The 18,349-nt window shown below is 46.0% G+C and overlaps 1 protein-coding gene across 1 annotated transcript in view; it reads left to right on the forward strand.

Annotated features, from left to right (window-relative positions):
- Positions 1–18,349, forward strand: part of ZYG11B (zyg-11 family member B, cell cycle regulator) — a 285,114-nt gene that overhangs the window by 120,835 nt on the left and 145,930 nt on the right. Inside the window, exon 4 of the mRNA XM_086952450.1 lies at positions 8,387–8,527. Coding sequence (XP_086808576.1) covers positions 8,387–8,527 — 141 coding nt within the window. The remainder of the gene's footprint in view (positions 1–8,386; positions 8,528–18,349) is intronic.

Consider the following 18,349-nt stretch of genomic DNA (forward strand, 5'->3'; position numbering starts at 1 on the left):
TGCCGAAAGAAGCCTTAATTTTTTCCTGTTTTTGATTTGCTCCAGTTGAGCTGTTTAATTCCCTGTTTTTTGTTTGTCCCCATAAAAAATACAAAAAATATATAAAACTGTTCATAAAGCCAAAAAAAGTATAAAATGTTCCAAAAAACAAAAATAATATAAAACAACAAAAAGAAGAAAAAAAACCTGTTCTTTTTAGAACTACCTCCAATTTATAAAAAAAAAGTCTACATTTTTTTAAAACTGTCATTCTTTTTTCCCCATGGTACGCTCCCTGGTCCGCTCCCAGGTGCGCGTACCGGGCGCTCCCCCCGCGCAAATCGGGGATTTTTTTTTTTTTTTTTTGCCCCGCTGGGCCCTTTTATGGCCCCCACATCAAACCTAGGGAGTCAGGGGGGTCTATCCTGCCCCCTTTTGGTCATTTCCCTTTTTGTTTTTGCCACCTCTTGTGTCTCGATCCTACCGAGACACAAGATGGCGGCCGCTCCGGACTGTTTGGAATGTTTACAGACACCCGAGAGCCAATCAGCTTTCCACGCACGAACTCGCGTAGCGCGCTGGTTCGCGCCCCGGTGCGCGTACCGGGGCGCGCTTATAGATATATATATATTTTTTTAACCTAAATTACTCAAAGTCCACTGGAGCACATATCTTGACACATAGCAAAGGCACATCGGGCTACCAGTCCCTACAATTTTGCCAAGTTTCATGGAAACCCATTCAGCCGTTCAGGCTAAAAGTGAGGTCGACCGCCCTATGGAAATTAACATGGGGAAAACACGTTTTGGGACCTCCCTTTTTTCTCGGCCCCCACTTGACGAATCCCCCCCAAACTTTCAGGCAAGGACCGGAGCGCCGCAAGGCTAATTTGAGGAAATTTTCAGGCAGATTCCTCAACCGGCGCCAAAGTTATTCCCAATAGATTGTTGCGATTTCCCTGTTGAAAATAATCCTAACTATAACTACCTACTGGCGACCGCCAGTAGGTAATATATATATGTATGTATATATATGTATGTATATATGTATGTATTTATGTATATATATGTATGTATGGATATATGTATATATATATAATGTATATTTCTTTGATCTCACAAGCATCATTATGGAATCACTGCTTTCTACTCTGATTCAAGCATGTGAATCTATTAAAGATACCCCGATACTGGAGAAGAACAAAAGTTACCTGTGAACTGTGGTTCTCCAGTATTGGTATCTTTCATAGATTCACATGTGACCCACCAACTTCCCCTCAGAGGCTCCTCTAGGCTCTTTTACTCCTATATCACACTTGTGCTGGAAAATCTGAGAGCCTGAGCCTCTGGGGGAAATTCTGGAGGGTGCTGTTGCTTGATTGGCTGTAGTTTGGACTATATATAATGACTTGGACGAATCATGAAGGTAGAAGATTTTTTCCCTTTTAACTTCTAGCTATTTTACTTCCTGGTTCTAATGTACCTATGATATGGCTATTTTTATGTACCGTGGGACTCCCACCACGACAACAGGGAATGATTCAAGCATGTAACATCTGCTGTCACAATAAAACGAAATAACATCTGTTGTCACAATAAACATCCATTTCAAAGGAGAAAGGGACTTACTTGAAGTGTGTGTGGGATAGTGAAACATAGCAGCAAATGTCAAGAGGGTCAACAAGAGCGGTAGGGAAGAAGAAATAAATAAAAGTAGACTTCAATCACAGCAGGATCAGTGGAAGGACAGCTATCAAGCTGAAGCAATTAGTACCAGATAACAAGCATGTTGTTCTCTGGAGGACTCAACCCAATCAGCAGTTTTGAAAACAGGCACTGACCCTTTACATAAGCATTCAATGATGCTGGGCGTTGACAAGACCTAAAACTCTTTGCTCCGGATTACCAGTAGTACAGGGCAACAGAGCTCTACTTACAAAGTAGATCATTACATTTCTGGCTTCTGGGGCGAAGAAGTAAAAGGGCAAGATCGCCAGCTGTTGTCATTGCAGTCTCCACTCCTCAGAAGTGTCTCAAAGGTGCATTGTTTTTGCCTGTGACAGTCCCGCATTTTTTACTTTTAACACATTTTACAACTATGCCTCGCTAAGCCAGCAACCATCAGCTGATGCAGTTTATAACTTAACCCAGGAGATGAAGCGCTACGTTAAAGCATCTGCTGCAGGCATAGTGCCCCAAAAATCAAACACACTTTGAGGGAAGTACTAGTGCTCAGTGCATGTACAATTGCATGAAAGTGTTACACATTCTGAAATACTCAACCACCAGCTCACAAGAACCTTCCTAAATCAAAACCACAATGTTCGACCATCCACAATAATGAAACAAAGATGATGCATGGTGTCTGTGTTCATCAAGCCCCCAAATACACACACGGTGAAGGGAAGTGCTCGTTCACAATATCGCACTGCTGAAATGTTAAATGAAGCGCAGCAACCATCAGGCGGGTGCCACATGAACCATGTGAAAGAGTAAAGTCTCATTTAGAATATAAACTAGCACAGCAAATTAAATGGCCGGTGCACGCATGAAAGATTAAAAATACAGATGATGCACAGTGTCTGTGAAGCGGGTGCCATGCTCATTGTGCCCCCAAAACACACACAGTTAAGGGAAGTGCTTGGTACTCCTTCCCAATGCCTTTATAAACCACGCGATGAAGCATGTTGTCCGTGAAGCGGGTGCCGGGCGTATCCTTCACCAAAAAACACACACATTTGAAGGAAGTGCTCGATGGGCTTTCACAAAGCCTCGCTGAGTGCTGTAACCATCAGCTGCGGCAGTTTTAAGCGTAATAACACAGGAGAAAATCACTGTTTACAGAAAATAGTGCCCGGCCGCAGACACAAAGTGAATGCGATGTGAAGCCTTTGAAATCTGATAACGAACAGATGGCACACAGCACGCCCCTACCTGTAATCCCTTGCTTAGGCCGTAGGCGGATACATGCAGACGCCTTTGACCAATTTTGTGATGTCTTTTTTAGAAAGACACTCGCAAAGACCAATGAAGAAGAAAACACACGCACAAACATGTGGAAAGCTTAGAGCGATCTCAAGAAGTCCTTTTCCGAGAGTAGCGCATGCACACTGCACTAGTCTTGACCTAAAAATGGCTTCCTGATGCATGCTTTTGTATACATCATAACACTGAAATTATTTTTTTCTCTTTTTTGCGAACGCTGAACACTATCTACAACAAAGGATTTTTTTTTTCTTTTTGCCAGTGTAGGATGCTGGCTCTGTATATACTACACCAAAGTAAGGGATAGTGTGTACAGAGTCCAGGGAGTCCCCCAGAGGTGTAGGAGAGGCCAAATTAGGTAAGTACTAACCGCTCTCTTTGTGGTAGTGTGGGCGAGCAGTTAGGCTTACCCAGAGGGTGTGTTAAACATTTATTGTATTCACTCCATCAAGTCTGATACACACACTCAGAGACTGAATCCAGACCAATTAGGTAAGTATAATAAAAAAGGTACACTTGTATTTTATTTCTAGGACCCAGCGGGACTTGATACATGTAGGTAAAATATACTTGCAATTGTAAACTTTCACACAGAAATGCAATTGAGAATGGATTTGCAATTCTTACAGGGTGGTATTGATTCAAAAAGCTGTTTATATTACACAGTAATCACTTTTGGAACACTTTTCAGTTAATTTTAGATTACTTGAATTACTGGGGGTGGTATACCTAGATACCACACCTAAGGATCTCACAATACAAGGTAAGTAAGACTTTTTGTTAGCTTGAAATATAGTTTCTGTTTCCTTCATGCAAAACAACAATTCAACACATTTTAGGTCATAAATCTCATAAACTGGGTTTCTATGATAAAAAATGGTTGCCGGTTTCATAGGCAAGTAAAAGTACTACAAGTGGGAGTTTTGGGGGTTAGGTCCAAGGTTGGCCAAGGTGGAGGTAGGCACTGAAGTTGCACCACCAGCAGCACTGAAGTTGCACCACCAGCAGCACTGGGGCAGCCAGGTGCAGAGTTCAGGGGCTAATGTTACCTAATGGGGCCTTCAGTAAGAAACTGCTGACAAGCGGGTGACTCGTGTGTGGGAGCATAGCTCCTGGGGTTCAGGTCCGCACTGCAGGGGCCGATGATCCACACAGGAGCTGTACCACTAGCGGCACTGGTGCGGCTGGGTGCAGGGTACCTAGAAGACGTCTGGGGACCCTGTGCATCTCAATGGAGATCTTTGGTGCGACAGAGTTGCTGCAGGCTCGGGCATGGAGGATTCCTGAAGGCGACCACTTGCTGGAGACTTACGTTTTGGATCTTGGGGGATGCCTGGACAAAGTCGGTTTGGCCACCAAAGGCCGGGGGGGGCGTCAGGTGAAGGGGTGTCTTTGAGTGTCTGGTTCTTCCTACCAGCTCCAGCTGCAGGCGTCGTCTTGAAGCTTGAGGGAGGTCTGGGATCACCAGATCCCAGGTCAGGATCGCTTGTGATGTTGGTCCACTTAAACTCGGGCAGTAGGTGCAGAGTGATGCAGAATCCGAGTCACCAGAATCTGGATTCTGATCTTGGGGTCTTTGTTGAGCAAACCCAGTGCTGGAGGGAGACAGAGTCTGTGAAGTGAGTGCAGGGTTGGTCCTCCGGACTCTGGGGGCTGCTAGCTATGCCGGTTTGTTCGCTGTAGGCAGGTCGGGGCTGAAGCAGTAGGTGTCCTCTTCTTCCCGGGTCAGCACGCTCTTTGGTTCTTCTTTCTTCCTTGAATCTGAGGCGGTAAGGTTCAGAGTTGTCTCTAAATACTAATTTTAATGGCGTTTAAAGGGGTGTGCAGGTCTGGACCAGTGTGAGCGGGCATGCGCCTCTCCCTAATTTGATGCACCCATCCATCTTCAAGATGGAGGGGACTCCCAGAATGGTTTTCGGGCTGGCCACAGTACGGAGACAGCACTGCTATCTATGGTCGAGCACCTTCGGGTAGTTCTGGATGCAGGTCAAACGGCGGCGCTTGTTTTGTTAGACCTTAGCGCCGCTTTTGACACGGTCTCCCATGACATTCTCCTGCAACGTCTTGAGGAGATAGGGGTGATCGGCACTGCACACCAGTGGTTCCGTTCGTTTCTCAGGGATCGTTCCTTCTGTGTGGCGTCCCTGCCCTACCAGTCCAAATGTCATCCTCTGTCTCTTGGGGTCCCACAGGGCTCCTCACTGAGCCCCACGTTGTTTAACATCTACGTGAGACCGCTGGCTGAGGTTGTGAAGCTCTGTGGTATGACCATGGTGTCGTACGCAGATGACACCCAGCTAGCGGTCACGATCAGCGGGGACTCTGGGGTGGATGCCCCAAGATTCAGAGAAGGACTCAGGGCAGTGGCTGGTTGGATGACGTCCAACTGTCTCCAACTAAACGCCAAAAAAACGGAGGTGATGATCTTTGGGAAGCGGACGGACCTATGGGGAGATACTTGGTGGCCCTCTGAGCTGGGGCCGACCCCCACTCCGGTTGCGGAGATCAAAAACCTTGGTGTTTGGCTGGACCCTTCCCTCAACTTCGTTGGCCACGCCAAAAGGACGGCGGCTTGCTGCTTCGACATCCTGCGCAATCTGGGCCCTGCCCTTAAATACTTCGATGCCGCAACTCGCCAATTGGTGGTGCAAGCAACGGTTTTGGCGCGGTTGGACTATGCCAGCTCCCTTTTTATAGGATTAAACCAGGCTGAGTTAACTCGACTTCAAAGAGTGCAGAACGCTGCGGCCAGAGCGATCGTAGGTCTTCCTAGGTTTTGCTCGGCCGGTCCATCTTTGCGAACCTTGCATTGGTTGCCCGTTAGGCAGCGGATCCACTTTAAAGTTTTGTGCCTTCCCTTCAAAATTCTGAAGGGCCTATCACCTCCCTTACTGCACCAACTTTTGCGCCCTTACATCCCGAGCCGCACTCTGCGCTCGCTAGACCAAGAATTAGCGGTAGCCCCTCAGTTCAAACTCAGTCGGGGGGGGGGCGCTCTTTTAAGGTGCGGGCAGCCGCACTCTGGAACGCTCTCCCTTTGAAACTCCGGACCTTTGGTGACCTGCTCTCCTTCCGCAAGGCCGCTAAAACTCATTTATTTTCTGAGCTTTGTTAAATCCTTCACTCCCCAATTTCTTAATAATTATTTCTGTTCCCCAGTTGTGTTGTGTTCGCCACCTTGTCGGTGCGCCGGGACGCTCCTTCGCTGGAGCAGCCGTGCGCAATACAAATAGCACTAACATAACATAACATGACTGAGATGTGTGCTTCACCTCGCCTTCCCCAGCTGAGGGGTGGGGTTGGCAAAGTTGGGCACACCTCTTTTCCTAGCTTGTTTTTTTTCTGATTCTCCAACCCAAAGTGGGGGCCAGAACTGGTGGGAGCCAGTTGCTGGGGCAGCAAAAGGCAAGGACCGCTTCCAAAGGTGAAAGTCCTTTAAAGCTTCCCCTTCGTGGACCCAGGCCATCCTAGGGGAGGAGGCATGTTACCTCCCCCTGGGCTTTGTTTCTGGACCCAGACAGCAGAGGCTCTGTACCCAGGGGTCCAGAAACCTGTCTGGTGGTGTCAAATGGTGGGCAGCCATTCAGGAACCACACCAGGGCTGGTCAATTTTCAGAGGTCATCTCTAAGATGATCCATGAATGCATTTTTCATTAAATCCCACACTGGCATCAGTGTGGGTTTTATGTGCTGAGAGGTTTGCTACCAAACTTAGCAGTTTTTATTAAAGCCATTAGGGAGCTGTGGAGTTTGTAATGACCAACTCTCAGACCATATACTCTTTATGGCTTTACTACACTTACAATGTCTAAGACTGGACTTGCACACTGTAGGGGCATTGGGCTCATGCCACTTGTGCACCCTGCTAGAGGGGTGACTTACCTAGGCCTTAGGCAGTGGGTTGCAGGCATGGAATATAGGGATGTGTGCCATGTCGGCTCTTCACTAAAACACGCAGCCTGCAATGGAAGGGTGTGGGTGTTCAGGTACAGAGCCTTAAGGCTGGCACAATAGGTGCTGCAGCTCTTAAGTGGCACAACAGTTGCTGCAGCAGTTCGAGGTCTTCCCTGGTCACAGTGCCCTTGGTACCCATGGTACCTTTTTTCAAGGGGTTTACCTGTGACCAGAGATGTGCCAAATGTTGCTAAAAAGGTACAGTCTTGCAAAAGATCACAGTCCCAGGGAGCCTGATTGGCAGGGACCGAGGACTCATCAAGTCAGGTTGCATCAGATGTCATGCAAAAAGTGGGGGGGGGGTAACAATGCAAAAAAAAGGACACTTTCCTACAGCCAGTGATCTTCAGCAAGGACAAGAAGAGTTGGTAAATCAAAAAAAGTCAACAAATGCATTTCAGAGGCAGGGCCTATTGGTTTTGCCAATGCTTGTTTTATTTAGCTGCATCAGGGCTGTTAAAATGTTTTTTCTACTTATGTGCAGATAGTGTTAATGATTTATTGCAGATCAACCAGGATAATGTGACAACATAAATATATTTTACCTCTGCAAGGCTGTGACGTGTAAATGGGTTCAATGTGCTGGCTCAAAGGAAGTAGCTATAAAGACAAGGTTGTAATGGGCTCAGTTCTAGCGATGGACATAAGGACAATTCTCCTCTTTCTACAAGCAAAGTATAAACCCCTGCAAGGTTTTAGTTGCTTGAGGAGGACTCTCTTAACTCCAGTGAGCACGGTGCCTCTTAGCGGAGTGCCTTACTCATGAACTCTGAACATATGTTACTCAGCAGGTGCGCTCACCATCTCTGATGTGAGGAAATGTATTTTGTATTTTGAATTTGACTTTTCTAGGCGATTGGCTGAAAATTAAATGCAGGTTTTTAATGAAATGTTTGGTAATGTTTGCTCACATAATACTTGCCCTTGCTTATATTTGGCTTATTTTCGCTAGAGTAGACTTGCATCTTTTATAGTCTGTTAGTGTACCCTAAATCCTACTAAAAATATATAATTGTTATGGTCTTTACTCCTCAGACCAACGTAAGATTTCTTATATAACAGAGTGCACCCTACTGAGTGTCAGGGAAGTTTGACCTATCCTCCGTACTGTCCATGTGTGCATACTACGCTCACAGAAAGGTTGGTGAGACCCCTGTACATGTTTCTTCTTCTGTGGATCCAAAGCCTAGGCACACAGCTCCAAGAGCCCGGAGAAACGTGATACAACATAGTCTGAAATAGGGCACTCCCGCAGCTAAGTTCTACGTTTCTCTCACAACTGATCCATTGCTATAGCTAAGTGGTCTGAGAGGTTGTATTAAAACATAATTGTTTCAGATTTTGTGATTCGAAAGTATTTATTGTGAAGTTTACCAGAATGTATCACAGTGAATTTACTATCACAAATGTCAATGGAAATATTGCACTTTAAAAAATGTAACTAATTCCATATATCTTTGTTCCTAAAGGTGTCTGGTGAAGCAAATCAAACTCAAATTGCAGAAGCGTTGAGGCGCTACAGTGAACGGTCGTTTTTTGTGAGAGAGGCGCTGTTCCATCTTTTCAGTTTAACACATGTCATGGACAAAGCAAACCCTGAAATGTTAAAGGTCAGATAACACTTGATGTATGGTCTTCTTTTTCTCCACAGGAATCCACATTTGCTCTAGTTGCTAAACTCTTTAGAGTTTTTCTGCATCTTATTGATTAATAAGTGTGGAGCAAAATCTCTTTGTAAATAATTTGGGAAGCGATATCCAGATCACCTAATCTGTTTGGCACTGAGTGTTTGACTAGATGTCCTAATTAATATAATTAGCTTTTTCTTTAGGAGCAAAAATAATCCCCCTAAAATGATCTTTTTCTGATTTCATGTGAGCAATTATTTCCTCTGCAAAGCTCTGCCACTGGCCTCAAAGAAGGTTAAAGGAGATTTAGTGCTGGATGCTGCCCACATACCTTGACAGGGCCATGCATATCTGTTTGTAGATTTCTGGCTAAAGAAGGGACTACCCCTCAGTTATCCATATCACTGTAGGAAAGTTCTTAACAAATGGGTCAGTGCTGGAATTACATGTCTGTATCTTTCTATCTATAGCTATCTATCGATCTGCCTGTATCTATCTATCTATCTATCTGTCTATATCTATCTGTATGTATGTATCTATCTATTATCTTTAGCAATCATAAAGTCATTCCTTCCCAGTCATCTGCTATGTGAAGTGTGTCTGTTGCTTTTTAGGTTTCGCCTGGGGCCGGAGCACTAGCTCCGCCCAGGAGAAATCTTATGTTCCTACAGTTTGGGCTTAGTCCCGCCTCTGTCTTCCATTGGCTAGCTCCATAAATGGAGGCTAGCCATTGGAACACAGAGTCGTCCGTCATTGTGCGAGACGACTCGTGGGCGTTTCTGGCGAATTTTTCTCATCCAGCCCCTTTGTGCACGTCATTCTGGCCAAAAACGCCCCTGAATCGCCTCGCCATCCTGCTCATCCGGCCCCTTTGTGCACGTCATTCTGGCCAAACACGCCCCGAATCGCCTCGCCCTCGCCTTCCTGCTCATCCGGCCCCTTTGTGCACGTCATTCTGGCCAAACACGCCCCCGAATCGCCTCGCCATCGTCTCGCCTTCCTGCTTATCCGGCCCCTTTGTGCACGTCATTCTGGCCAAACACACCCCCGAATCGCCTCGCCTTCCTGCTCATCCGGCCCCTTTGTGCACGTCATTCTGGCCAAGCACGCCCCAAATCGCCTCGCCCTCGCCTTCCTGCTCATCCGGCCCCTTTGTGCACGTCATTCTGGCCAAACACGCCCCCGAATCGCCTCGCCATCGTCTCGCCTTCCTGCTCATCCGGCCCCTTTGTGCACGTCATTCTGGCCAAATACACCCCCGAATCGCCTCGCCTTCCTGCTCATCCGGCCCCTTTGTGCACGTCATTCTGGCCAAACACGCCCCCGAATCGCCTCGCCATCGTCTCGCCTTCCTGCTCATCCGGCCCCTTTGTGCACGTCATTCTGGCTAAACACACCCCCAAATCGCCTCGCCTTCCTGCACCGGCTGATGCGTGATTTGTGAGATCCTCGGCAGTACCAGTAGGGCAGTCCGTTCTGTACAGTCCTCAGTGAACTCCTTATATTAGGTAAGTGCTAATACCTCTTGCCTGCCCGCCCCCTCCCACTGTCCGTGTGCCCGCCCGCCCTCCTCCTGTCCGTGTGCCCGCCCTCCCGCTGTCCGTGTGCCCGCCCGTCCCCCCCTCCCGCTATCAGTGTGCCCGCCCGTCCCCCCTCCCGCTATCTCACGATTTGTTAGTTAGATCCTACGACATACAATGTGTCTTGTCCAATGTCCCCACAATGTGACGCAAAGCTTAAAACATTGGCCCTCCTCACCTGTGCACCATTGGACTTGCAGCTCATAAAATGTGTTTAGAATCACCCTTGCACAGTGGGAAGCAAGGATTAACACAATTACTCTGTGCCACCCCTGCATGTCGGCAACTGCAGCTCAGCAAAAGTGTTTTGTGCTACATCGTCTCAATAGGAATGGAGCTCACAACAAATCTTTTCTGTCCTCCTGGAGCAATAAGGGGTACAACTTAAGAAACGTCTTCTGGGCCTCCCCTGGTTTAAGCTCAGCTAAAGTGTCCAGAAGTGACCAGTGCCACCTTTGTGCAAGCAAAAGAAACTACATGATTTCATTGAGACCAGAGGACTATGGTCAGCCTCCAAAACCACGCCATAATGTTCCCGATGACTCAGAAATTGGATCATTGCAGATCTCTGCACCTTCGAACCCCCCCCCCCCCCCCCACCCCTCCTTTGGATGTATCTGCCATTGCATCTTGGCCACGAGCCAACCAGCAGATGATCTGAAAGCAACTGATGACCCACTTCTTCTGCAAACTTTAGCTATCAAAGACTTGTTCCTAGTCCCACCCTCCTTTTCCTTGTCTATCTGGTGCTCTGCAGAGCCCATTGGTCATTTCAGCGCATTACAAAAACTATACATAAAGTATTCCAAACTAAACTCTTCAGATTGATACTTTATTCAGGTGTGCATCCAGGAGTAGGCATTAGCCTCAGAATGAGCAGCATCACAACCCTAAGGGGAGTGGCACGTCATAGCTGTGTGACGAAGGTGAAACAGAGGACTGCTTTCGCAAAGGTGCAGCTTCATATTATAGCTCTACAAATGGTCGCAAAAGAGCGTGAGGCAACCTCGGAACATTACACAGTTGTAATAAAACCAACCTAACTACACCTGCTCGCAGGATGGGCTGAAGCATAACTATGGGCCCTGGTTTGTAAAAGTGCCCACCCGTCCCCCCTCCCGCTATCAGTGTGCCCGCCCCCCCTCCCGCTATCTCGCGATTTGTGAAAACATAGGTTAGTTAGATCCTACGATACCTCTTGCCTGCCCGCCCCCCTCCCGCTGTCCGTGTGCCCGCCCGCCCCCCCCTCCCGCTGTCAGTGTGCCCGCCCGTCCCCCCTCCTGCTATCAGTGTGCCCGCCCGCCCCCCCTCCCGCTATCTCACGATATGTTAGTTAGATCCTACGATATGTTTAAAAAGTGTTAGGAAGCCTTCTCTTTCAGTATCATTTCCAAGTACAAAATACCTCTTTCTCTATGATGTAATGTCAGAAATAGGCAGTCTATTTCATTCTGAGCACTTTAGTCATTCATAGTAACTGCCTCATATCATCATATTATATACTTATTTTTTTAGATAATTATGTTTTGTTACATGTATTACTTTTTCCACTGTTTGCTCCAAGTTGTCCCTGTGCACAGTCCTCTGCCACCCATTGGGATCTGTCCATGTTTAGAAAACTGCAATTTAATGAATGAATTGGTATCACAGACTGTGAGGTAGTCTGCACGCTCACAAGGACACCATTTCCAAAAAACACAAGATTATCACCATCTTTTTGACAAAAAGCACAATATACTTAATTCCACTTTATTTGCCCAACCCTATTAATTACTGAATCAATAACCTAAGATTCGGGCATATTGCTTAAATTTGCATTTTATTTTATAAACAATCACTGCTATACTATTCGTCTGAGGTTGTATCAGTCCTATGTGGCATTTTAAGCATTCTTTCATTCAAAGGCACTATCCGATGTCTTTAGACCTCCTTGCAGCCAAGTCTCAATGAGGATTTCTCCATGCTCCTGTTTTTTCCATCCTAGATAATCCCTGTTTCCACACTGAAGCTTTTCAGGATTAGTAACACAAAGGGGATTATCTTCAACATGATATCACTTTACCACGGCGGCTACATGCAACGTGGAGCCCGAGTAAAAGGTCCGTACTGTGTGGCCAGTTTAAGCCCATGTCTGTCTGTTTCACTTCCTGTCGTGCAGTCTAGAATACCCTGTGATGAGCCATCAGGCCCAGTACCGTATAGTGGGGCACCTCCTTTAATCCTATATCCAAGGAAGTGATGTGGTAGACCTGATTTTCCCACATGCGAAGATGTCTGTCTCCCGAGGTGGTACAGAAGCAAGTGCTGTGCTATTATGGACACTTTCTAAAGCTTTGGCCTAGTGACTTCAGCACCAGTTGGTGGGGAATCTATTGAAGTGTATCTTTCATAACACTGCTTACACTCCTCTTTTAGGAGATATTTTTAAAGCGCGAACTCGACCCGAAGGTATTAAAGCGCTCTACATGAGCACTATCTGCTTTACAGATGGTGCAGAGTGCTAGAGAGTGCTAGGGAGTGCAGAGTGACTGCAGAGTGCTAGGGACTGCAGAGTGATTACAGAGTGACTGCAGAGTGCTAGGGAGTGCAGAGTGACTGCAGAGTGACTGCAGAGTGCTAGGGAGTGCAGAGTGACTGCAAAGTGACTGCAGAGTGACTAGGGAGTGCAGAGTGACTAGGGAGTGCAGAGTGCTAGGGAGTGCAGAGTGACTAGGGAGTGCTATGGAGTGCTAGGGACTGCAGAGGGACTGCAGAGATTAAGCTAATGGCAATGTAAATGACAATGCCATTTATTTATCTGTTTTCAAAACCAACACATAAATACAAGTTTTGTAATTTACAATGCCAATAGGTCTAACTTTTCCAAAGGCGAAACCATTGCATCGTAAATGCTTGTTATCATTACCCATGCTTTGTTCCGCCACATGAATGGAGCTGAACCCCTCTGTCTCCAAGTAGATCTATAACAGCCATTACCGTCTTAGACCATTTGGGTCCAGGGCACCTTGGGGTATGACTTTTTCGTGAAATAGTTGAACATTTCTTAGTGTGTCGAACCCTCAGTGTTGTAACACTGTTTTACAACTCCATGAAAATCTATCTCTGAATAGACTTTTAGCTACGCAAATCAAATGTTTGTCACTCCTTTGCTGTGCTTGGAACATAAATCTTGAAGATAAGCAGGAAACCATTCTCCTTTCTCAGAAGAATTGGAAACTTCACCAACTTTTCCTTTATTTCCTGAACATAAAAGCTTTCTTCCTGGAGAACTTGTATTATTCTCAAGTACTGGTTTTGTTCCATTCTTGACAGGTCTGTAACCTGTCACCATCTGGCTGAACCGCAAACTATTTCTCATGGCATTAATCTGGAGATTTGCACTCTGAAACGTTACTGCCCTTGCATGTTCATTCTAAATGCCAGGTCCCCATTGCTGCACTTATGCACACCCTCAAAATGTCCCTCTGTACCAGCAAGTAGTGTGACTTGTACTGTGCTTCTTTTGCAGTCTGTATTAATTTGAGCCTTTTTGATATTTTTATGATGTCTTTTCCTTCATGCTCTTTCGTGGGTCCAGACAGCTTGTGTGTTCCTACTCTCCAGTGTTAAACTATGCACATGGTGCCACCAACAGCTTTCCAATATAACCTCTGTCTCTTTATTGGAACAATAATGTGGTGGATGTCTGCACTTTTCTTGCCTTCATTAACATGAGATCCCTGGGAACTGCGGGTGTGAATGCAAAATAGGGTACATTGATCTCTATAGATTGAGTTCATCTGGAAGAAGTGAGAAAGTACAAACCGGCTTTTGACCACTGGGTGCAGTACATAGTTGTTTTCTGCTAGTTAGATAGCAAGTCATCCCTCGCCAAGGTACCCTTACGTGGAGCGAGTGATGACTACCTCCATTTGTAAGTGATGCGAGTAACCCCAGGTAAAAGCGAATGTACCTCGTCAAAAGTTTTTTTCTTCTGTAGTATGAACATCTTATTCCAGCCTGACTCTGTTGTGATGGTTCAGGATATGTGTGTGAAATGACTGAGAGTGCAGGTCCCTTTGAGGATCAAACAGTCTTTTGTACTGGAGAATCCGTTTCACAGTTGAGCTAAGCACATCTCTTTATTTGGGTGCACAGAACCATAGCTACAATTTTACTGAGGAATTAAGCCATTGATGGCTGGTGACATTCTAAATTGGTGCGGTGTAAATGTTCGGGATGAGTGCCCAGTGGCGAGCGAGTGTAGCAGGTGAGCCCTACTGCCATAAGGGATGTTCGAGGAGAGGGTTCACCCCCCCAGGAAAATTTCGGGAAAAGATTGGGCTAATGGTGCATTTTGAGAAATTTGAGAAAGCAGAAGTGATAAAGCAATTGTGAAAGTGTAGTTATGCCATCAATAAAGAGATTTCTTATGATAATGATGTAGGTAGCTACTCATTCAGTATTACCAGAGAACTTTATAACAGAGTTTGAGATAACGTTGCATTTTATAAAAGCATATCGCCATCCATTTTCCCCAAAGGCTTTTTTTTTCATTCAGAAAGCAAAACATAATTAAACAGTAAATGTTGTTATGCCCTATTGTAACATTTGGCAGCGAAGGTCCATCGTGAACGTCACAGCATGTGCAAAGACTCGTCTCACAAATCAGTGGCCTGGTTTCTCCTTTGCCTCTGATGAATAGGTTTATCACTGCGCGATAGCATCTGAAACAATCATTCATTAGCCTTCGAGCGGTGCTCAGCGGCTTGAGGTCAATATGCCTCAGAAGCTGGCTGTTCTTCCCAGTCACACCTCCGGCAGCCTCAAGGGCAGTGCATACTCAAGAGTAATTCATACTGATAAATGACCAGCAGTAACAGCCAGAGACAAGCCGCAGTTTCATATTTCCTTAAAAATACCCCTGCTGGTGATTGCTATTATAAGGCATATGGAAGATAAGCCAGGCTGGTTTGTGCAACACATAGTTACCTGAATAATTTACGAAAAACCCTAAACTCGTCTCTCATACGCATCGTCATTTGTGAATGAGGTAACCAGTGTAACCCAAGGTTGACGTGTCTTATGTTTTATAGGTTAAGTAATTGACAGCACACACAAAATGACTCCCCATTCCGCTGCCAACAGCTGAATCCTTGCGCATGTGTGAACAGGGCAGTTCAGTGAAGAGGTACAATCTGGGTACTCCGAGACATGCCTGTTTTATGCCTGTCCAGTACCGCCTTGGATTTGATTAGTGCCTTTCGATCAGAACAATCTAATAAAAGATGGCCCTCTTCCCCCATTACTTCTGCTTTTACCTCTGTTGTTACATTGATTGCTCTGATGTATCAATAAACAATGGGTTCTCTGTCATCATATGTATGCTAATGTGTTTCCTCCTGCGTCATAAGGATCCTAAAAATATATTTCAAGTCTCATCACCAGGTAGCATCCATCAGACACCTACAGACTTGGGACAGTATCAGTCACCAAAACTAAACACCGATCACTAATGTCTTTTAACCTCGGGTTCACCAGGAAGCAGATCAATAGCCACGTCTGCTTTATAGCCTCGGGCTGCCGTGCTCTTACCACCTCATGGCCACCTACAAATTAGCGTCTTTAGCCAGAGGAGGCCTCTGTGACTTTCATATACATCGTATCACAATATTATTTGTATTCGGATTGGAACAGATGAAATCTGCTTCAGGGATAGTTGTACCACTAAGTTGAGAGAAGGACCTCGTGAAATTGAACCCTCTAAATGCTGACCTATTAAAGCACCGGGAAATGCCTGTGCAGCAAATGATAACCCATAAAATCATAACGTGGAAAATACATGACTCAAAACACAGGAGGGGGGGATCACAAGGGGAGGGAGGTTAGGGGCGGGGGAGGGGAGCCGGGGAATTAAATATAATTATAAAACAGAAAACGTACCCGACAGCTGGTCCGCGCCACCTCCGCTCCCCTTGGCACCTTCACCAACGGAGTGGATTGGCAACCCCTCTCAGCCAATCCTGGCGCTGCTGCAGCGCCAGGATTGGCTTGGGGCACAGGTTATTCTTTGCACGCCCATTAGGAGACCGAGGGGCTCCTAATGGGCATGCGCAAGCCAGCGCAAACACAAGTGCGAATGACTGGGCACGGGCAAAAAATGTGCCCTCGATCCCCACTCATGCGCACATGTGCTGCTGCCTGTTGCCCTTGGTCACCGTCTGACAATCATGTCAGTCAACATGATGCCATAACGCCCACCCCCTTTAGTCTCTGAAGGGGTTGGGCGGTCCGACGTCATGATGACTGACATGATTGTCAGTTCTCCCTCTGCGTCTTTGAACTTAAGTAAACTGATTCGGTTTTCTTAAGTTCAGAAACGCCGAGGGAGCTGCGGGCGGTGGTGCTACACCCCAACGTAACAATGGACGAAGCGCGCCTGAATTAAGCCCATCTCTCTCCTTCAGGGTGTGATTTTGCGAGCCTTTGTACTAAAAGATACATACAGGCTTCCTCTCCGGGCGTGGGTCAGAGGACCAAATATCATTTCATTGTGGTGACTGGAAACCTTATGGAGGCGAGTCCAGTTTCTCTTATGGGCAGTCTATTGCAGATTCATAGTGATTAGGTAGGCCTGTCATCAATCTTCATGATCATTAGGTGGAGGGCCTAAAACCTAGAATTCAGGGCACTGAATAATATCAAATCAAGTTACATTTCCAAAATACTTTCACCATTGTATTCAAAAGCGCTATCCAATAAGCTTTTCTAGTGATATGATTCTTGGATAATTACCAAGACCATTTTCACCAGTTCAGCTTGAATTATATTACAATGTTGATACTCGGTTCTTCACACCCACTGCGGAAATATTGCACCAGTAGGTTAATGGAATATTTAATTTAATGAAATATAAAAAAAACATTTTCTTTAAATCTTTTCCCTCATTCCTTTATTAGTTGTTTGTCTGCACAATTCATTTTATTGAGTTGGAGCCTTCTCTCTATTCTTCATTCACACTCTGAGGTAGAATACCGCCATTGTTCCCGCCAGGCATGAATTTAAATTCTCCCAATGGAATAAAGTTTCAGAATGCAAATGTTAGGTCCTCGAAGCTGCTCTTCCTCCCAAAAGCTTGGTTATTCTGCATGTCCTTGATAATTGTTATCCTGCCAAGAGTCCAGTAAACTTTGGTGTTCAGTATAGTGTCTTGTGCCAAATTATTAGCAGCTTGTGACCCCTTCTCTACATCTCCCAGCCTCCCACAACTAAGATCCATTTTTGTGCTATATAGGTGGCAGTTGAGATGGAAAGTTCTGCTACTCCTCAGGAGTGGCTCATCGCGTAAAGCTCTGGAGGAAGGACTCCCGCCCCCTCCCACCCTCTGGTTTTCAGGTATAACATCTGATCCCTCCCCCCCCCTACACACACACCCCACGACCAGCCCAAGGCACCGATATTTTAGTAAACTGAGGCACTTGCCATTGTTCAGCTTTCCTCTGGTTAGGACTCGGCTGCAGTCCTCCGGGGTAGTCACCCTGACAGTGGTGACATTTCTTAAAAGACCAAGAGTTGGCATCACTTTTTCCAGGGCAGTCATGGTTTCTTAGAATCCTGTACCAGTGCCACCAGTCCACCTCCTTATAACTGTGACTGTGTGTGGTGTTGATGGCAACTTCCTAGATAGGTAAAGATTGTCCTCCCACATGAACTAGGAGGTAGTGTTGGGAAATATGGGAAGAGAAGGAACTAGTGGGAGGGTGTCTCCTAGAGACTGGCAACACCAGCAGAATTATTGTAGGTTGTGGCTTTCTTTCTGGCCAAGGTACATCAACCTGCTCCTTGATTGTGCCCTGTAAAAGTACAAGTACATAGAGAACATTGGTAAAAGAAGCTGCAGAATAAAAGCTGCTAATGTCCAGAGACCGGAGTCATACAGTTCCCAGCACCATGCACTACAACCTAGCTGAGAGCCGGCAGTTGTGGTTCAGATCTTGATACATTGTAATCCTAGGTCCCCAGAAAATATTATTCACTCCCTCTTTGGTCATAAAACCATTTGCTCCAAGGACCCAGCTTGTACTTTGGGAGCAGTGCTGACTTCCATTTCCTTACTGCGCTGTCTGCATCTCATGCATTTAGTGGGAACATTTCGTAGTTGAGTGTATCTGCCACAGTAGAGTACCTTAAAAATATGCATATGGCTAAGCTCTGCATCAGCGCTCCCATTCCTGATATGCCGCCT

Source organism: Lissotriton vulgaris, chromosome 1_1 (assembly GCF_964263255.1).
Source record: "Lissotriton vulgaris chromosome 1_1, aLisVul1.2, whole genome shotgun sequence".
NCBI classification, from domain to species: Eukaryota; Metazoa; Chordata; class Amphibia; order Caudata; family Salamandridae; genus Lissotriton; species Lissotriton vulgaris.